The 16,154-nt window shown below is 37.1% G+C and overlaps 1 protein-coding gene across 1 annotated transcript in view; it reads left to right on the plus strand.

The window, feature by feature from the left end:
* The window catches only part of LOC127935413 (atrial natriuretic peptide receptor 1), a 108,413-nt gene extending 92,545 nt beyond the window's left edge, over positions 1-15,868 (plus strand). The window contains exons 9-22 of the mRNA XM_052533245.1: positions 1,639-1,759; positions 1,873-1,947; positions 3,688-3,765; positions 3,960-4,064; positions 5,868-5,939; positions 6,303-6,462; positions 6,536-6,691; positions 8,293-8,461; positions 9,794-9,940; positions 10,598-10,721; positions 10,875-10,943; positions 11,543-11,717; positions 11,871-11,969; positions 13,027-15,868. Coding sequence (XP_052389205.1) covers positions 1,639-1,759; positions 1,873-1,947; positions 3,688-3,765; positions 3,960-4,064; positions 5,868-5,939; positions 6,303-6,462; positions 6,536-6,691; positions 8,293-8,461; positions 9,794-9,940; positions 10,598-10,721; positions 10,875-10,943; positions 11,543-11,717; positions 11,871-11,969; positions 13,027-13,178 — 1,702 coding nt within the window. The 3' untranslated portion in view covers positions 13,179-15,868. The remainder of the gene's footprint in view (positions 1-1,638; positions 1,760-1,872; positions 1,948-3,687; positions 3,766-3,959; positions 4,065-5,867; positions 5,940-6,302; positions 6,463-6,535; positions 6,692-8,292; positions 8,462-9,793; positions 9,941-10,597; positions 10,722-10,874; positions 10,944-11,542; positions 11,718-11,870; positions 11,970-13,026) is intronic.
* Positions 15,869-16,154: the final 286 nt, after the last annotated feature.

Raw genomic sequence — 16,154 nt, forward strand, 5'->3', positions numbered from 1 at the left:
CTCTATCTCTGCCTTGAGCTCCTCCACCACCTGCTCCACCGCTGTTGGCCAGCCCCCTGGAGTCGGCGGCCATTCCTCCTTCATGGCACCTCCCTCCATCGGCTCCACTGTGGGTCAACATCATGGCTGTGGCCTGGGTCCAGCTGGACGACTCCTGCTCCAAGCCCCTCCTGTCTCCTCCCTGACTCCTCCCTCTATCATCTCCTCCCTGGTCTCCACCTGTCTTCCTCCTCCCCGATATCCCTATTTTACACCCACTCCCCTCCCAATGTTGTTTCTACAGTGCATGGATGCACCTTCCGGGAGGGGGGAGTAATGCCTTGCCCCTGGACTGTTTTGTTGCTCTGTGACCTAGTTTCTCCCTAGTCTGATTAGTTTGATTGTTAATTGGATTCCAGATGTGTCTCCTTTGTTCCCTTGTTATCCGGAGTTTAAAAACCCAAAACCCTAGTCACCTCCTGGATTTTTGGATTAAAAGACTATTGTTTGAGTGTACGCCTTATCTCCTCCTTCCTTGCTCCTCGCCTTAGGCTAAGTATGACAAGGGGTGGGATTTCATGCTTTTATTCTAATCTTATACTTTTGTTCATTAGAAATTGTCATATTGTAAAGAAGTTATGTTTTCCGCTGAGATCAGGTTGAGTTGGAGGACCCTTCTTTAGACCGTCATATATCTGTGCGCTGATGATCTTCTTTTTCTGTAATGAATAGCAAATTCTCAGGTCATCTATAATTGCTCTGGCAGATGCTGTTGCTCAGTTTCAGATGACAAAAAATTCAACTGCAATGTACACATTTCCTGAATAGAAAATTATATATGTTTTAATAAATTGCCTTGTTATTAAAAAGTCCATGAGATGTCTTGACAAGCCATGTTTTCTTTCCTGTGTTGATGTGGGAGACACATGGAGATTGCATAACATTTAGTTTCTGCCACAAAACTCCAGGCTTAATTTCAAAAAATAAATTGAAATTGCATAAACAAATAGTATTTTTAAGGGACATTTTGTATAATAAGTGCTCAACATGTAACACCTCTGAAAAAAGAGGCTTTCTCTCAAAGGAAGATTTTTATTCATTTCTAATATTCTCCGGGTATTTAGTGTGGCCTTGTGTGAAACGAGAATGAAAATTAGTGACTAAGATAAATTAATTAATATACCATGGTAAGTTCATATGTTGATTGATGAATTACATTTTTAGATTTAAGAAACCACCCAGAAATTGTGGAGTAATACAGAAAATAAGATTGTTTGTTTTGCTCTGTATTATCTCTATGAATAATAATCATGCAAATGCTAATAATAAAACTTTTAAGTTCTTTTCCACTGAAGGATATTTTATCTGGTATTACATGTTCCATTTGAAAGCTGTTACAGAACTGGATTATTAAGCAACATTGTTACATAAATTCAGTATACTGTATTCCAATGCTGACAGAGACACATATATTGATTTTTCATATTTATGGCACACAAATTTTGTTCTCCTTCTCATTTGTTTGTCTTTATTACAATTTTTCATCAGATGTTTTTCCCAGTTGCATCCCATCTCTCATTGTCCCTATCCTCTGCTTATTTTTACTCTTCTTTCTTTCTCCTTCTGTCTCTTTCTCTGTCCGTCATTCTGTGGCGTCAGGAAGCTGAAGCTGGAGAATGAGTTGACTGCTCAGCTGTGGCGTGTGCACTGGGAGGACATCCAGATGAGTAACATGGAGAAGGTGCTGCGCAGAGCCTGCAGTAAACTCACCATGTCATTGGTGAGGGGGAGCACACACACACACACACACACACACACACTAACTATAATTTCCAATGGTTTCCTATAGTTTGAGTAAATCTGCTCATGTCTTATTCATCTATCTACACACAGAGAGGCTCGAACTATGGCTCACTGCTGACTATGGAGGGAAACTTCCAGATCTATGCCAAGACTGGCTATTACAAGGTATTAAAGGTTTGGTGGTGAGGGGTGGATGTGCCCTGGCTGGCAAATCTTCTTTGCTAATAACTTTTCCCTATGTTTCCTTCCTCAAGGGGGCACTTGACAGCCCCTCCACTCCAGTTTGAAACTCAGGATGTTTTTTTTATCTTTTATTGGAAACGTTTTAGAGTAAAATTGTAGTTGCAGAAGCGTGCTAAATTTTTTATTTTGTCAGAATGGTACGAAGCTTGCTATGTGAACCAACACACTTTATTTTAGGGTCCAATTCTCACTATTAACTAACCATTAACTATGACTTTTGCCTCAATTAACTCCTTATTTGCTGCTTATTAATAGTTTATAAGGTAGTTGTTAAGTTTAGGGTATTGGTAGGATTATGAATGTCATGCATTATATGTACTTTATAAGCACTAATAAACAGCTAATATGTTAATAATAGACATGCTAATAAGCAACTACTTATTAGTGTGAATTGGACCCTATACTAAAGTGTTACCATAAATTCACATGTGAAACAAATTTAATCCAGTGGAAACAATTGGTACTGCGCTCAAAAGCTTACTGAGAGCTAAATTTAAAGATATCATCCTCAAATTTGGAACACAACTTCGATTTAGATTTATGGCTTTGATTTTTATGCAGGTTTAGAGTAAAATTTGTTTCGGAAAATATTTATTTTATATCAAATTTAGAAATAGTGTTTTTGTGTATTTTTCATAATAATTAATGTAAATATATAACTTTCACTTCTTTCTTTTTTTTTCATTTCGACAATTATCTGCCAGGTGTCTTCTTTGAAAGAAACCAAACTTAAGTATGACTTGAGTGCTCCATAGCATTCAAGATTTATGACAGTTTGGTCATTTCATTTTAAAGTCTTTGCTCAAAAAGTGATGTCACGTGTAATTAGTGGTATAATATATTTAAAATGTATCAAACTGCAACTTAATCACACAAATATATTTAAATAAATGCTTTACAAGTTTCAGTAGAAATTAAATTATATTTTAGTGTACCAAAAGGTTTGTCAGTGAATTTGGCAATGCACTTTAACCATATTTCAAAGACAATAGAAATAATTATAAAATTACATATAAAGATTACTTTCTTAATTGGGTCAAAAAGCACTCTAGAGATCAACTAATTGCTTTTGATATAAACTCTAATTGTTTTTTTTTCACAAGAGTTGAACTGAAAATAGTCTAAACAGTACATTTTTATTTAGACCCATTCATTCTGACCAATTAGAGAAAATATCTGGTAAATAAAGTATACATTTATCAATATATACTAAGCCCCGCCCACTTCCATATCTGTTTTGAATTAATTACCATTCTACCCTTTCATTTTATTTCTCTGGGTTGTGTGATTCTGTTTAAGGCAATGTGCCGTTTTGCATGTAAATAAATTACACATCCTGCCTAGCAGCAGAAGTGTCGAACACTGGAAGGGTTCATCTTTAGATCTCCCAGAATGCCATTGGCATGCCCTGGCTAATGCACCCATTCTTCATCGGGTGTAGTTCCTCTCCAATTAAGCAGAGCCCCTGACAATGAGCGCTATTCATGTCCACATGTCATCATTTCCCCTATTAATTAGGATGGTGCTTAATTAACACATTATGTTGCACTTTTTCTTCTCTTAAATGGTGGGGAATTTTTTTTTATCCACCCTCCAGCTCTTTGCCAAGCCCACGATAGCAATCAGGCTGAAACTAATGTGCGTTGATGCCTCTTTTTCCAGGGAAACATAACAGCCATTAAGTATGTCAACAAGAAGCGCATCGAGCTCACCAGGAGAGTGCTGTTTGAACTCAAGCATGTAAGTGTGTGTCCATGTCATTTTGTGCTTTTTGCCAGGTGCCTTAATTAACTTTATATGATGTCCTGGGAGATATTAATAACCGGGGACTGATGGAAAAGAAAGACTAAACAGCTCTCTCTCTCTTTGTCCTCTCCTCCTCATGCTGTTCTCCCTCCTCTTTTCCCTTCTGCTCTTTTCTCCTCCTATTATAGATGCGTGATGTACAGAATGAACACCTGACACGATTTATCGGTGCTTGTATCGACCCACCAAACATCTGCATCCTTTCTGAGTACTGTCCTCGAGGAAGCTTACAGGTGAAAACTGACGCACACCACTACTCTCAGTCACTGCACCTGCATGGATGTATTAATAGATGGCTTGAGTTTATGCCACACTTTTTGTTTCACCAAGCACGGCTTAACAATAATGTTTCAAATTTTGACTTACCTTGCCAATATTTTCACTGCATGCACAAACAAACAAATAAATAAAATGCTAGTATTTATTAATTTTATATTTTCAGTTCATTTTTAATTGGGGGACATCAGATCAAATTTTCACTTATTTTAGCTTTTTATGCATTTCTGGCGTGTCTGCCGGCTCAGAAAAGCTGAAAAGAAAACATGCAGCCAAGTATGTAGGCTGTCTAAGACTTAACTGTCATCCAGTGAAATGTTTAAATTTGCAACCAGTTTCTACATTGATAACTAGCTATTTGAAGAAGACCACATCTGAACCATATACAGGTATTGGTCATATAATTAGAATATCATCAGAAAGTTGATTTATTTCACTAATTCCATTCCATTCAGTGAAAGTTGTATATTATATTCAGTCATTACGCACAGACTGATATATTTCAAGTGTGAAAATATATCTTTTAATTGTGATGTTTATAACTGACAACTAAGGAAAATCCCAAATTCAGTATCTCAGAAAATTTGAATATTGTGAAAAGGTTCAATATTGAAGACACCTGGTGCCACACTCTAATCAGCTAATTAACTCACAACACCTGCAAAACCTTTAAATGGTCTCTCAGTTTAGTTCTGTAGGTTACACAATCATGGGGAAGACTGCTGATTTGACAGTTGTCCAAAAGACAACCATTGACACCTTGCACAAGGAGGGCAAGACACAAAAGGTCATTGCAAAAGAGGCTGGCTGTTCACAGAGCTCTGTGTCCAATCACATTAATAGAGAGGCGAAGAGAAGGAAAAGATGTGGTAGAAAAAAGTGTACAATCAATAGGGATTACCGCACCCTGGAGAGGATTGTGAAACAAAACCCATTCAAAACTGTGGGGGAGATTCACAAAGAGTGGACTGCAGCTGGAGTCAGTGCTTCAAGAACCACTACACACAGACGTATGCAAGACATGGGTTTTAGCTTCGCATTCCTTATGTCACGCCACTCTTGAACAACAGACAGCGTCAGAAGTTTCTCGCTTCAGAAAGGACTTGGCTGCTGCTGAGTAGTCCAAAGTTATGTTCTCAGATTAATGTAAATTTTACATTTCCTTTGGATATCAGGGTCCTAGAGTCTGGAGGAATAGAGGAGAGGCACACAATCCACATTGCTTGAGGTCCAGTGTTAAGTTTCCACAGTCAGTAATGGTTTGCGGTGCCATGTCATCTGCTGGTGTTAGTCCACTGTGTTTTCTGAGGTCCAAGGTCAACACAGCCATATACCAGGAAGTTTTAGAGCACTTCATGCTTAGTATAGTTAAAAAATCTTGTTGAATATTATGTCAAAAGGAACATCACCACCAAAATCTACCAATAGAAGACTTTGCGCCACAAATGGCTAGCCCTGGCCCCAAACTGATGCTATTGGCTAAGCCAGTGTTGCTATGTCAGATTGTTAAAACAAAAAGCAATCTTTGAAAGCACCTCAGTGTTTACACTCTTAAAAATCAGTCTACAGTGGGCTTACTTAGAGCTGTCTCATTCAACTAGGATAAGAAGTATTTTAACAAGAAAATTATACACTTTAGCCATAAACTGAAAATGAAATAACCATTTAACTGACAAGATGATGTGAGAGAATATAATTAATTCCCATCCTTCTCTCCACCTGGACTTTCCTCATGAACCACGTGTGTGTGTGACCTGTAGGACCTCATGGAGAGTGAAGGAATCACGCTGGACTGGATGTTTCGCTATTCTCTGATTAATGACATTGTTAAGGTGAGTGTTTCAAATCAGAAAAGGAAAGGGAAAGAAGTCTTGCTGTTTTAATGATGCCTGTCAAAGAACACTAAAATATAAATCTTTCACAGCAGCAAACTGCTTTGCATTTTGTAAAATATAGTTATCAGTTAAATTGAGGCTTGCTAATGAGTGACATTTTATTGGGGTGGTTTTGAGACGTGTGTTATTTGTAATGTTTTATGAGGATGTCAGTTCCCTGACAGGCAAATTATGACTCCAGAAACATATTGCAGCTGCAAAATAAATTTTAATTAATATTTTGGTGATGCGCTGTTGGTAAATAGGATGGATGCTTGCTGTCAGATGTCTTGGTAAGACTGTAATCTTTTCACCACTCAGGGAATGGTGTTCCTACACAACAGCGTCATTGTCTCCCACGGCAACCTGAAGTCTTCCAATTGCGTGGTGGACAGCCGCTTCGTGCTGAAGATCACTGATTACGGCCTGGAAAGTTTCCGCAAGGAGAACAGCTTGGAGGACATGCACTCTCTATATGCACGTGAGTACCGTAGCAACACAACGATACAGATTGCACGCGTGTGAAGATGTTACATCGATCTTTGCGTACACAGGCAAGCTGTGGACGGCCCCCGAGCTTCTGCGTGCTGACAGCCCACCTGTGTGTGGGACACAGAAAGGTGACGTCTATAGCTTTGGCATCATCCTGCAGGAACTCGCCCTGCTCAAGGGCGTCTTCTACCTGGAAGGCCCCTGTCTCAGCCCTAAAGGTCAGAGGTCACACACAGTGCTGTGAAGGTGTAATCAATGGTATTTTTTTTGTCCAGATCTACTAATTTATTCAAAACTGCATAATTTTTTTTAATATAATGTTTATAAAAAATTATTTATATAATGTTGTGAATACAGCTCTTGGGTGATGTTTTACATTTTTTTAAAAATGCAAAAAATAATAAGAAAAAATTATTAAATACACAGATTTTTTTCCCTTGTTGTGAAAATTATAAGTTACCAATCTCAGTACAGTTACAGTTACAATTACAGTTTTAATTTTATTTAACAATAACAACACTGAGATCAGCATGAAGAATACAGTTCTACATATTTTGAAAGTACAGTCAGGGAACAAAAAGACAACATACAAAACTGTCACTGTGGTGGTACCTTTTAAAGAAGTACTAATATGTACCATTTAGAGGTAAATAAGGTACAATGATGTACATTTTAGCTTTTGAGTCTTAATGTACTACCTTAGTGACTGCTTTGTACTTGTTTTTTTCTCAGACTGTATTGTGGATAGTCTTATTTATCAGCTAGTGCTGGGTTTGACGTGACTGATGTCATTGGTACTTGCTTGTTTAATACCAAATTGCATGTTTTTTTACATTTGGGTGAACATTCCCTTTTAGTAACAGTCTCTGAAAAGCATCACTTGCTGTTTGATCCCTAGAGAACCATAAAAAGACTGTTATTATAAATAAAAGTAATTTTATTTCAAGAGAAGTTTTTATTTGTGAGCATGAATATTTCAGCATTACACCCTCACGAGAATGGTTAACTCATTATGCAGGTGAGAGTGCTTTCTCGTTTAGCGCTTTGATGTGAATCAAAACAACATTAAATAAATTGTGTTAGTAAGCTGAAGATTATGCAGTGAATTACACTGATGGCACGGGGTACTTTTCCATGTCATTTGTCCTTTCCATGTCTCCTGTGTTTACATTCATCACACCTCTCTCTTGCTCACTCGCTTTGTAAGCAATATGAAAACAGTTTAGCATTAGTAGCAGTGGCCTAAATAATTTTTGCACACTTAAAATGGCATTGCATTAGATAACAAAATATCAAATCAAGTAGCATTTATTTTGAAGTAAGATGTCACCAGCATCTTGGATGGCCTGAGTGTCAGTACATTTTCAGCAAGTTTTCATTTTTAGATAATCTGTTCCTGTTAGAGTCATTGTAAAAATTACTCCGACACATAAAGCTTCTGAGAGAAGTTCAAGCAGCATTTGTACAAATGACAAATACCTTGATAAGTGATTTATTTACTGCAGTGACATTCAGAAAGTTTTAAGTACCAGTATATATTATTAACACACACACACACAAATACATGAAATAAAAGATTGGTTGTAAATTTTGCTGCATAAAAATGTTCAGAAGTATTTTTTGTTTGTGCAAAGTATCCTGGTCACTTTTAACTGTCTCTGTTGCTTTCCTCATTTTGTGTGCTTTGGGTTGGAATACCTATATCCTGTTATGTTCTGTTATGCTAACACTGTTATTTCCTGTGTGATCTGGCGAAAGTTTAATTACGTGTTTGTTAGTCTTTCTTGTTCTCCATTGCTGTGTGTAATTTGTGGTACAGAGATCATCGAGCGTGTGGCGGAGGGCCGCTGGCCGTACCTGCGTCCGCTGCTGTGTCCTCAGAGCCACAGCGATGAGTTGGGACAGCTGATGCAGCGCTGCTGGTCAGAAGACATCAACGAGAGGCCCGACTTCAACCAGATTAAAGTACTGCTCCGCAAGAACAACCGGTACCTGACACACAAATCAGCTCATACACAAGAACTCACAGGGCCACACAAATAGACAGAGAACTTTTTAACATCAAGATTTTAAGATTAAATTTGGTTGCACTTTAAAGTCCAGTTCTCACTATTAACTAGCTATAAACTACAACTTTTGCTTCAATAAACTGCTTATTTGCTGCTTATTAATAAGGCAGTTGTTACGTTTAAGTATGATTAAAGGATCTAAAATATGGTTATGCTGAATAAAGGCCGTTCACACCAAGAACGATAACTATAAAGATACCGTATTTTTCGGACTATAAGTTGCACTTAAGTATAAGTCGCATCAGTCCGAAAATACATCATGACGAGGAAAAAAACATTTATAAGTCGCACTGGACTATAAGTCACATTTATTTAGAACCAAGAACCAAGAGAAAACATTACCGTCTACAGCCGCGAGAGGGCGCTCCATGTCTTCAGTGTAGACTACAGGAGCACTGAGCAGCATAGAGCGCCCTCTCGCGGCTGGAGACGGTAATGTTTTCTATTGGTTCATTTCTCTCGGTTCATGTCAAATTAATTTTGATAAATAAATCGCACCTGACTATAAGTCGCAGGACCAGCCAAACTATGAAAAAAATAGCGACTTATAGTCCAGAAAATACGGTAACTATAAGGATAACGATATTAGTGTCCACACCAACGAACTATATCATCTGTGTATTCTAAGCGGACGCGCGTCTGCTGCTTTAATTTCTCGAGCTCATTACAGCAGGATTGATTCTGATTGGTTGGCAATGTTTTTATCGTTCATGAGAACGATTTTTAGAACAATATTTTTATCGTTATCTTTATAGTTATCGTGCTTGGTGTGAACGGGCCTTAAGACATTAATATGTGCTTCATAGGTATAAACCGCTAATATGCTAGCAATAAACAATTATTATTTTGATTAATAGTTAGAATTACTCCTTAAAATAAATTTTCCCGGAAATTTAAATGCACATGGTAATATACAATAGTTTATTTTTAGATCATGTAACTGGACGCATATATTTTAGTCATCCTGTAGCTTTAGTGCAGTTTATCCAAGTCTTGATAATGATAATACTTAATATTAATAATAATAATATTTTATTGTTATTGTTATTATTATGCAGTTCTACAATGTATCAGTTAATTTTTTAAGCACTCTAATATAATATATAGTCTCTTATTAACATGAGGAAATAAAACAGCATGTATAACAACAATAATAATAATGAAATATTAATATTACTATACATGCAGCACCACCCGTGCTGCAGTGATCAGACTCTTGTCTCTGCCTCATCTTCTCTGTTTTGGCTTCAGTGGATATGGTTCCAACATCCTGGATAACCTGCTGTCCCGTATGGAGCAGTATGCTAATAACCTGGAGGAGCTGGTGGAGGAGAGGACACAGGCGTACCACGAGGAGAAGCGTAAAGCTGAAGCTCTGCTCTATCAGATCCTCCCACAGTGAGTGCCAGTTTGTTCTAACCAATGTGCAAAGTGTATGTAAATCATGTGACTATATGTATTGTACTACCATACAAAAATCTGCTGTCAGTAAGATTTTTTTAAGGCAGTTAATACTTTTATTCATCATTTAATTAAAAAGTGATAGTAAGTATTGAAGGCCCGTTTTCCAGTTTCCACAACAATGTGAAGCAGTTTTCAGCTTTGATAATCAGAAATCTTGATCAGCAATTTGCATATTAGAATGATTTCAGAAGAATCATGTGACATAGGAGATTGGAGTAATGATGCTGAACATACAGCTTTGAATCACAGCAATGAATTATATTTCAAATATATTCAAACAGCAGTTATAAATATATTCAAATAGCACTTATTTTACATTTTAATAATATTTCGCAATATTACTGTTTTTACTTTATTTTTGATCAATTTAATGCAGTGGTAGTGAACATTAGAGACTTTTTTCAAAAACATTGAAAGATTTTACAGACGCCAACATTTTGAATAGCATATTTACTGTAAGTACTAAAATGTGAGGTTTCCAAGCTTTAATGCAAAACATTTTTTAACTGGTTGTATCAAATTATTCATATTAAGTTATGTGCAATGATTTTACAAATTTGTAAAATTGTGTGTGTGTGTGTGTTGTTTCAGCTCCGTGGCTGAGCAGCTGAAGCGAGGTGAGATGGTGCAGGCAGAAGCCTTTGACTCGGTCACCATCTACTTCAGTGACATTGTGGGCTTCACCGCATTATCAGCCGAAAGCACACCCATGCAGGTCAGTAACCCTTTGTAAAAGGGTATTTCAGTAAACACTCCTCAAAGAGACACACACAAATAATTATAGGCTAATTTTGTACTTTATTGCAACACTCATTGCAGTATTAAGTTAAATTGTATTACTCTATTTGTCTGTGTGCACCCATCACAGGTGGTGACGCTGCTGAATGATCTCTACACTTGCTTTGATGCAATCATCGACAATTTTGACGTGTACAAGGTAATCCGGTCATTACATTCACTGCCTGTTCAAAAACACATTAGTTGAAAGGAATAGTTCACCCAAAATGAAAATCTGCCATCATTTACTCACTCTCATGTTGTTCCAAACCTGAACGAGTTTCTTTTCTATAAGATATTTTGAAGAATGCTGGCAACCAAACAGTTTCTAGTAGCCATTGACTTCCATTGTATTTTTTTTCTGTACTGTGGATGTCAATGGCTACCATTTTCAGTTACACACATTCTTCAAAATATTTTATTTTGTGTTCAGCAGAAGCAAGAAACTAAGATCTATCTTTTTAGGAGACTGAGATGTGTCTTACACTCTCAGCCCATCACCGAGCCGAATTATGCCCCAAGTATAGGTCTCTGCAGGAAAGTAATGGGAGTTACCAGATCAGGGTGTTTTTAGACCATGATACCTAATTAGATGACGTCATACTAGGTTTAGGGGTGGGGTTAGGTAAGGGGGATCATTTTGATTGCATGATTTAGAAACACCCAGCAGTTTGAAAACACCTACAAAGTCATAAACACCCAATTTTGCTCTGCAGAGACTGAAGTCTCGTATCATGTGTTTTTGTGTGGCGCCCCCAGGTGGAAACCATAGGTGACGCATACATGGTTGTGTCTGGCCTTCCTGTGAGGAACGGGAAACTGCACGCCCGTGAGATCGCCCGCATGTCTCTGGCTCTGCTGGAGGCTGTGCACTCTTTCCAAATCCGCCACCGACCCGACCAGCAGCTCCGCCTACGCATCGGCATCCACAGCGGTGAGGATCAGGGGTCATGAAGTGTTTAATAGAGTACAAGTACAGCACAGAGTGGTCTGGCCTCTCTGAGGACATCTCTGTGTGTTGATGACTGACTAATGGGGTGCTTTGACTGATGGTTATGTGTGTGGGTGTGTGTTTTCATGTGTCCAGGCCCCGTGTGTGCTGGGGTGGTTGGTTTGAAAATGCCTCGGTATTGTTTGTTTGGCGATACAGTCAACACGGCTTCACGCATGGAATCCAATGGAGAAGGTGAGGCGCCTGCAGACTCTTGTAAGGGTTGTGTCCCACTCTTCTGTGGCATTTTTTTTTCCCTGAAGTCCATTTTTAATGTATATGTATAAAGGCAAGGTTTCTTCCACCACAACAGTTGTTGATTTTTTTATCATTATTAGCATTAGCAGTAATTATTATTTTAATATTTATGCTCAGCAAGACTGCATTTGTGTGTAACAAAATACAGTAAAAACAGTACTATTTAGAAATATTATTACAATTTAAAATAACCTTTTTCTATTTGAATATATTTTAAAATGTAATTAATAGCTGTGACACAAAGCTGAATTTTCAGCATCATTACTCCAGGCTTCAGTGTCACATGATCCTTCAGGAATCAGTATAATATGCTGATTTGATGCTCAATAAATATGTTTTATTATCTTTATCAATGCTGAGTACAGTTGTATTGATTATCTTATTATTTTTGAGGAAACCATGTTTATTTTTACAGGATTCTTTTGTAACGTTAGAAATGTACAGTATGTACTGTCATTTTTTATCAATTTAATGCAATTTAATGCATGTTTTTTTATTATGTTACAGGTAGTTTTGAACGTTAGTGTAGTTATAAACGATCATGATTATGTAAATGATTATATGTTATAACTGGCTAACCTCTTTGCATGTGAAAGCTGCATCTTTTCATGATTCATTTTATCTAGTCTGGCATTTGTAAATCAGTTGAGTGAACTTTGAGTAAAACTGCATTTAGGAATAATAATTTCCATATAAACTTCAGTACCATTTTTTTAAAGTATAAAATGCCATACTGGGATTCCTGAAAACCTTTGTGAAAGAGAAGTTAGCTTTATTGTACTGATTTTGCACTTCTAGTGTGCTTCAAATCTTTTAACTATATATAAAATAACTACATACAGATAATGTAATATTAATTAAATGATAAGCTCCTCAAGTGAACTTAAAAAGAGTTCACTTTTATGGCTATATTTGTTCACACACACACACACACACACAGAGAGAGAGAGAGATTGTTTCATAATCTGCTGTGCGCTGATTTCTCCTCCATCAGCCCTGAAGATCCATGTTTCAGAGGCCACATGGGCTATCCTGCAGGAGATCAACTGCTTCCAGCTGGAGCTCAGGGGAGATGTGGAGATGAAGGGAAAGGGCCGGATGAGGACGTACTGGCTGCTAGGAGAGATCAGCTCCAATAATGCCTAAAAACTGACGGACAAGGAGAAAGAGCAATGCACCTGAGAGGAGAGAACAAAACAAACACATCTAAACAAGTACTGGGACAGCGGGACGAAAGACGATTTCTTCAGAAAAAGATCAGACTTAGAAAGTACTGTTTCAAACCTTGGTCTTGTTCATCATTCATCTCCCAAAAGCTCAAGTTATTGCTTCACGGGAATCCAGCGGTGACTTCTTTTGCCAAGTAAACTCAAAAGAAAAAAACTATACTTGAGTAGAATGGTTTAGACAGTTGGAAGATGACATAAAGGACTGTCAGATCAGTGACCACTGAGCTGAGCGGACCTTCTGCTGGTGTGTTTACGGGTCTCATACGAGGTTTGACTTCTCTTTTGTCGTGATATGCTAGGTATTGTCCAGATTTTTTACAGCAGTCATTAGGAGTCCTATGGGTCTGTTTGTTGTTGTTCATGTTATTAGTCATGCAGAGACACAGTGCTGTAGTCACTCTAGTTTTTTAACTGCGAAATGTTCTCCATTCCTCCCCTGGGATGCAGGTCAGTTCAGATCTCTTCAATCTTCCAGATCCGATCCAGTCAGCAGAGGGTTTTGAACCACAGATGAAAGTTGCGCACATAACAGAAATAATAATAAATGGCAAGTGTGATTAAGAAAGCATAGAAATGTGCAATGATGGATTTTGTTCTTAGATCTCAAGACAGAAAATCCACATGTATTGATGTTGCAATCGTGTTTTGGATGAAACCAGCACCAACACTTTTAACTCCCAGAATGTGAGATATTTCCAAATGGAACTCTATTTTATCCATTGGGTTTTAATTTAAGCATTATTAATGGTTAATATTATTTTATTCCATTATGAGATTCCACTCTGATCCATTCGTCATGTCAGTAAGATTTATTTAAAGAAATTAATACTTTTATTCAGCAAAGATGCATTAAATTGATCAAAAGTTACAAAAGACTGATAATGTTTTTAACATTGATAATAATAAATGTTTCTTGAGTAGTTAATCATCATATCAGAATGATTTCTGAAGGATCATGTGACACTGAAGACTGGAGGAATGATGCTGAAAATACAGCTTTACATCATAGCAATAAATTACAGCATATTCAAATAGAAAACACTTATTTAAAAGTTTAAGAATATTTCACAATGTCAGTTTTACTGTATTTTTGATCAAATAAATGCAGCTTTGTTGATAATAAGAGACTTATTTAAATCTTATCGACCGCAAACTTTTGAACAGTAGAGTAGATTATGGCAAAATACTTCTATATCTATATCTTGCAAAATATTGAAGAACAAACAAATTATGTGACACACAGCTATAATAAAATAACACTTGTAGTGAAGCAAACAGCAAAATGTGTAGACATTCAAAAAGCGTACTTCCTGTCGAAGCTGCTTACATGTTATTTAATTGTATTTTTTTCCTAAAATAACAAGTTTCAAACAATTATCCATTAAAGCACGAATAATAGCTGGAACCTACAACTGTAGTAAGTCAGCTATGTTTGGTTGCATTTTTATGTAGGATTATAAAACAAACTTTTGTTTCTTCAGAATGTGGAAAAGAGCAAGAACAGATATTTAGTAAATAGGGTCAATTTTGACTTATGTTTTCAATTAGCATAATGCCTTAGGTTTGGATGTTGGAAAGTTGATCCAACGTCAACATTTCTACATGTACACATCACACACTGTTTAATATGAATCAGCTCACAGTGTTTTGAAGATCATGTCAGATTTGTCAGATCTTCGCCTATATTAATGTGCACTCAGTTCTGATAACATGAAACCTTCTAACCAACAGCTTCCTGCTGCACATGACAAAATCTCAGCTATTCCCAATTCCATCCAGCAGGAAGCAAATGTAAATCAAGTTTAAGATCAAATTAAATCTCATATTCCTTCCCCATTCTGAAAACTTTCACGGATTCGGGTGTTTTGTAAGGTGTCAGTTCTGCAGCGCTGCTCGCCTCCCTGTGTCTAAGCTGAGATAATGAAGACGGGGTCGGTGTCTTCTGGGATGGTATGATGCATTTCAGTACAATCTGAACTCTCTGATCCACTTCGTGCGCTGATGACTGCATACAGTACATCCTGAGAGGAAACAGTCCAGCGATTATCTGATGGCATTAAAAGCTGCTCTATATTGGAAATAAACATGAATGTCTGGCCCAGATGTAAATAAATGCAGTGTTTTTCCACATGACTTCTCAGTCAGTCAAACTGTAGCAGTGCAGCACATGAGATCCTGACTGATCATGTCAGACTCTGATGTACAGTCTTTAAGAAGCAGCTCTTCTTGCTTTCCTGTTGGGAGGGCATGAATAATGACTATTGTTTTATCTGTCTTCTGTGTGTGGTTTGAATAGCTGGGTCTGTGGGGATATTGGGATACATTACTACAAAGACTTTAAGTGAAGTTTAAATTGATTATTGTGTTTTTTTTATGTTTGAGGGGAAGGGAGTTATGTAAAATAAACATATTACAAACACTGAGACCTGTTCACTAAATATTTTATTTCTAATGGTGTACAGTAATCTATTTGTCTCACAAAATTAGCCTTTGAAAGAATAACGCCGGTAAGTACTTCTATATTAGCACTGTTCAGTTATATTTTGGCAGAAATTGCCAAGTGTAATTTCTCTTTGCCAAATCAACCTTTACGTTTTCCATTTTTGCAGTCCACAGCATATATGTATTTAGAATGTATTATATGCTAAACTTTATAGCTTATATGATGGCTTTCAGCAATATTTATTTACAGAAATAACAACATACGTGTGTGTGTGTGTGTGTGCGCGCGCGCTTGTGTGTGTGTGTCTATACAACTCAGTTATATTGTATTATACAAATTATTATTAATTATATTAAAGTAATAATTATACAATTATTGCTGTTTTTGTTTGTAGTTATTATTACATGAATTATAATAATACTGATTGTTCCTGTTAAGAAGAGAGACCCT

The sequence above is a fragment of the Carassius gibelio genome, chromosome A19, assembly GCF_023724105.1.
Source record: "Carassius gibelio isolate Cgi1373 ecotype wild population from Czech Republic chromosome A19, carGib1.2-hapl.c, whole genome shotgun sequence".
In the NCBI taxonomy this organism is placed as follows: Eukaryota; Metazoa; Chordata; class Actinopteri; order Cypriniformes; family Cyprinidae; genus Carassius; species Carassius gibelio.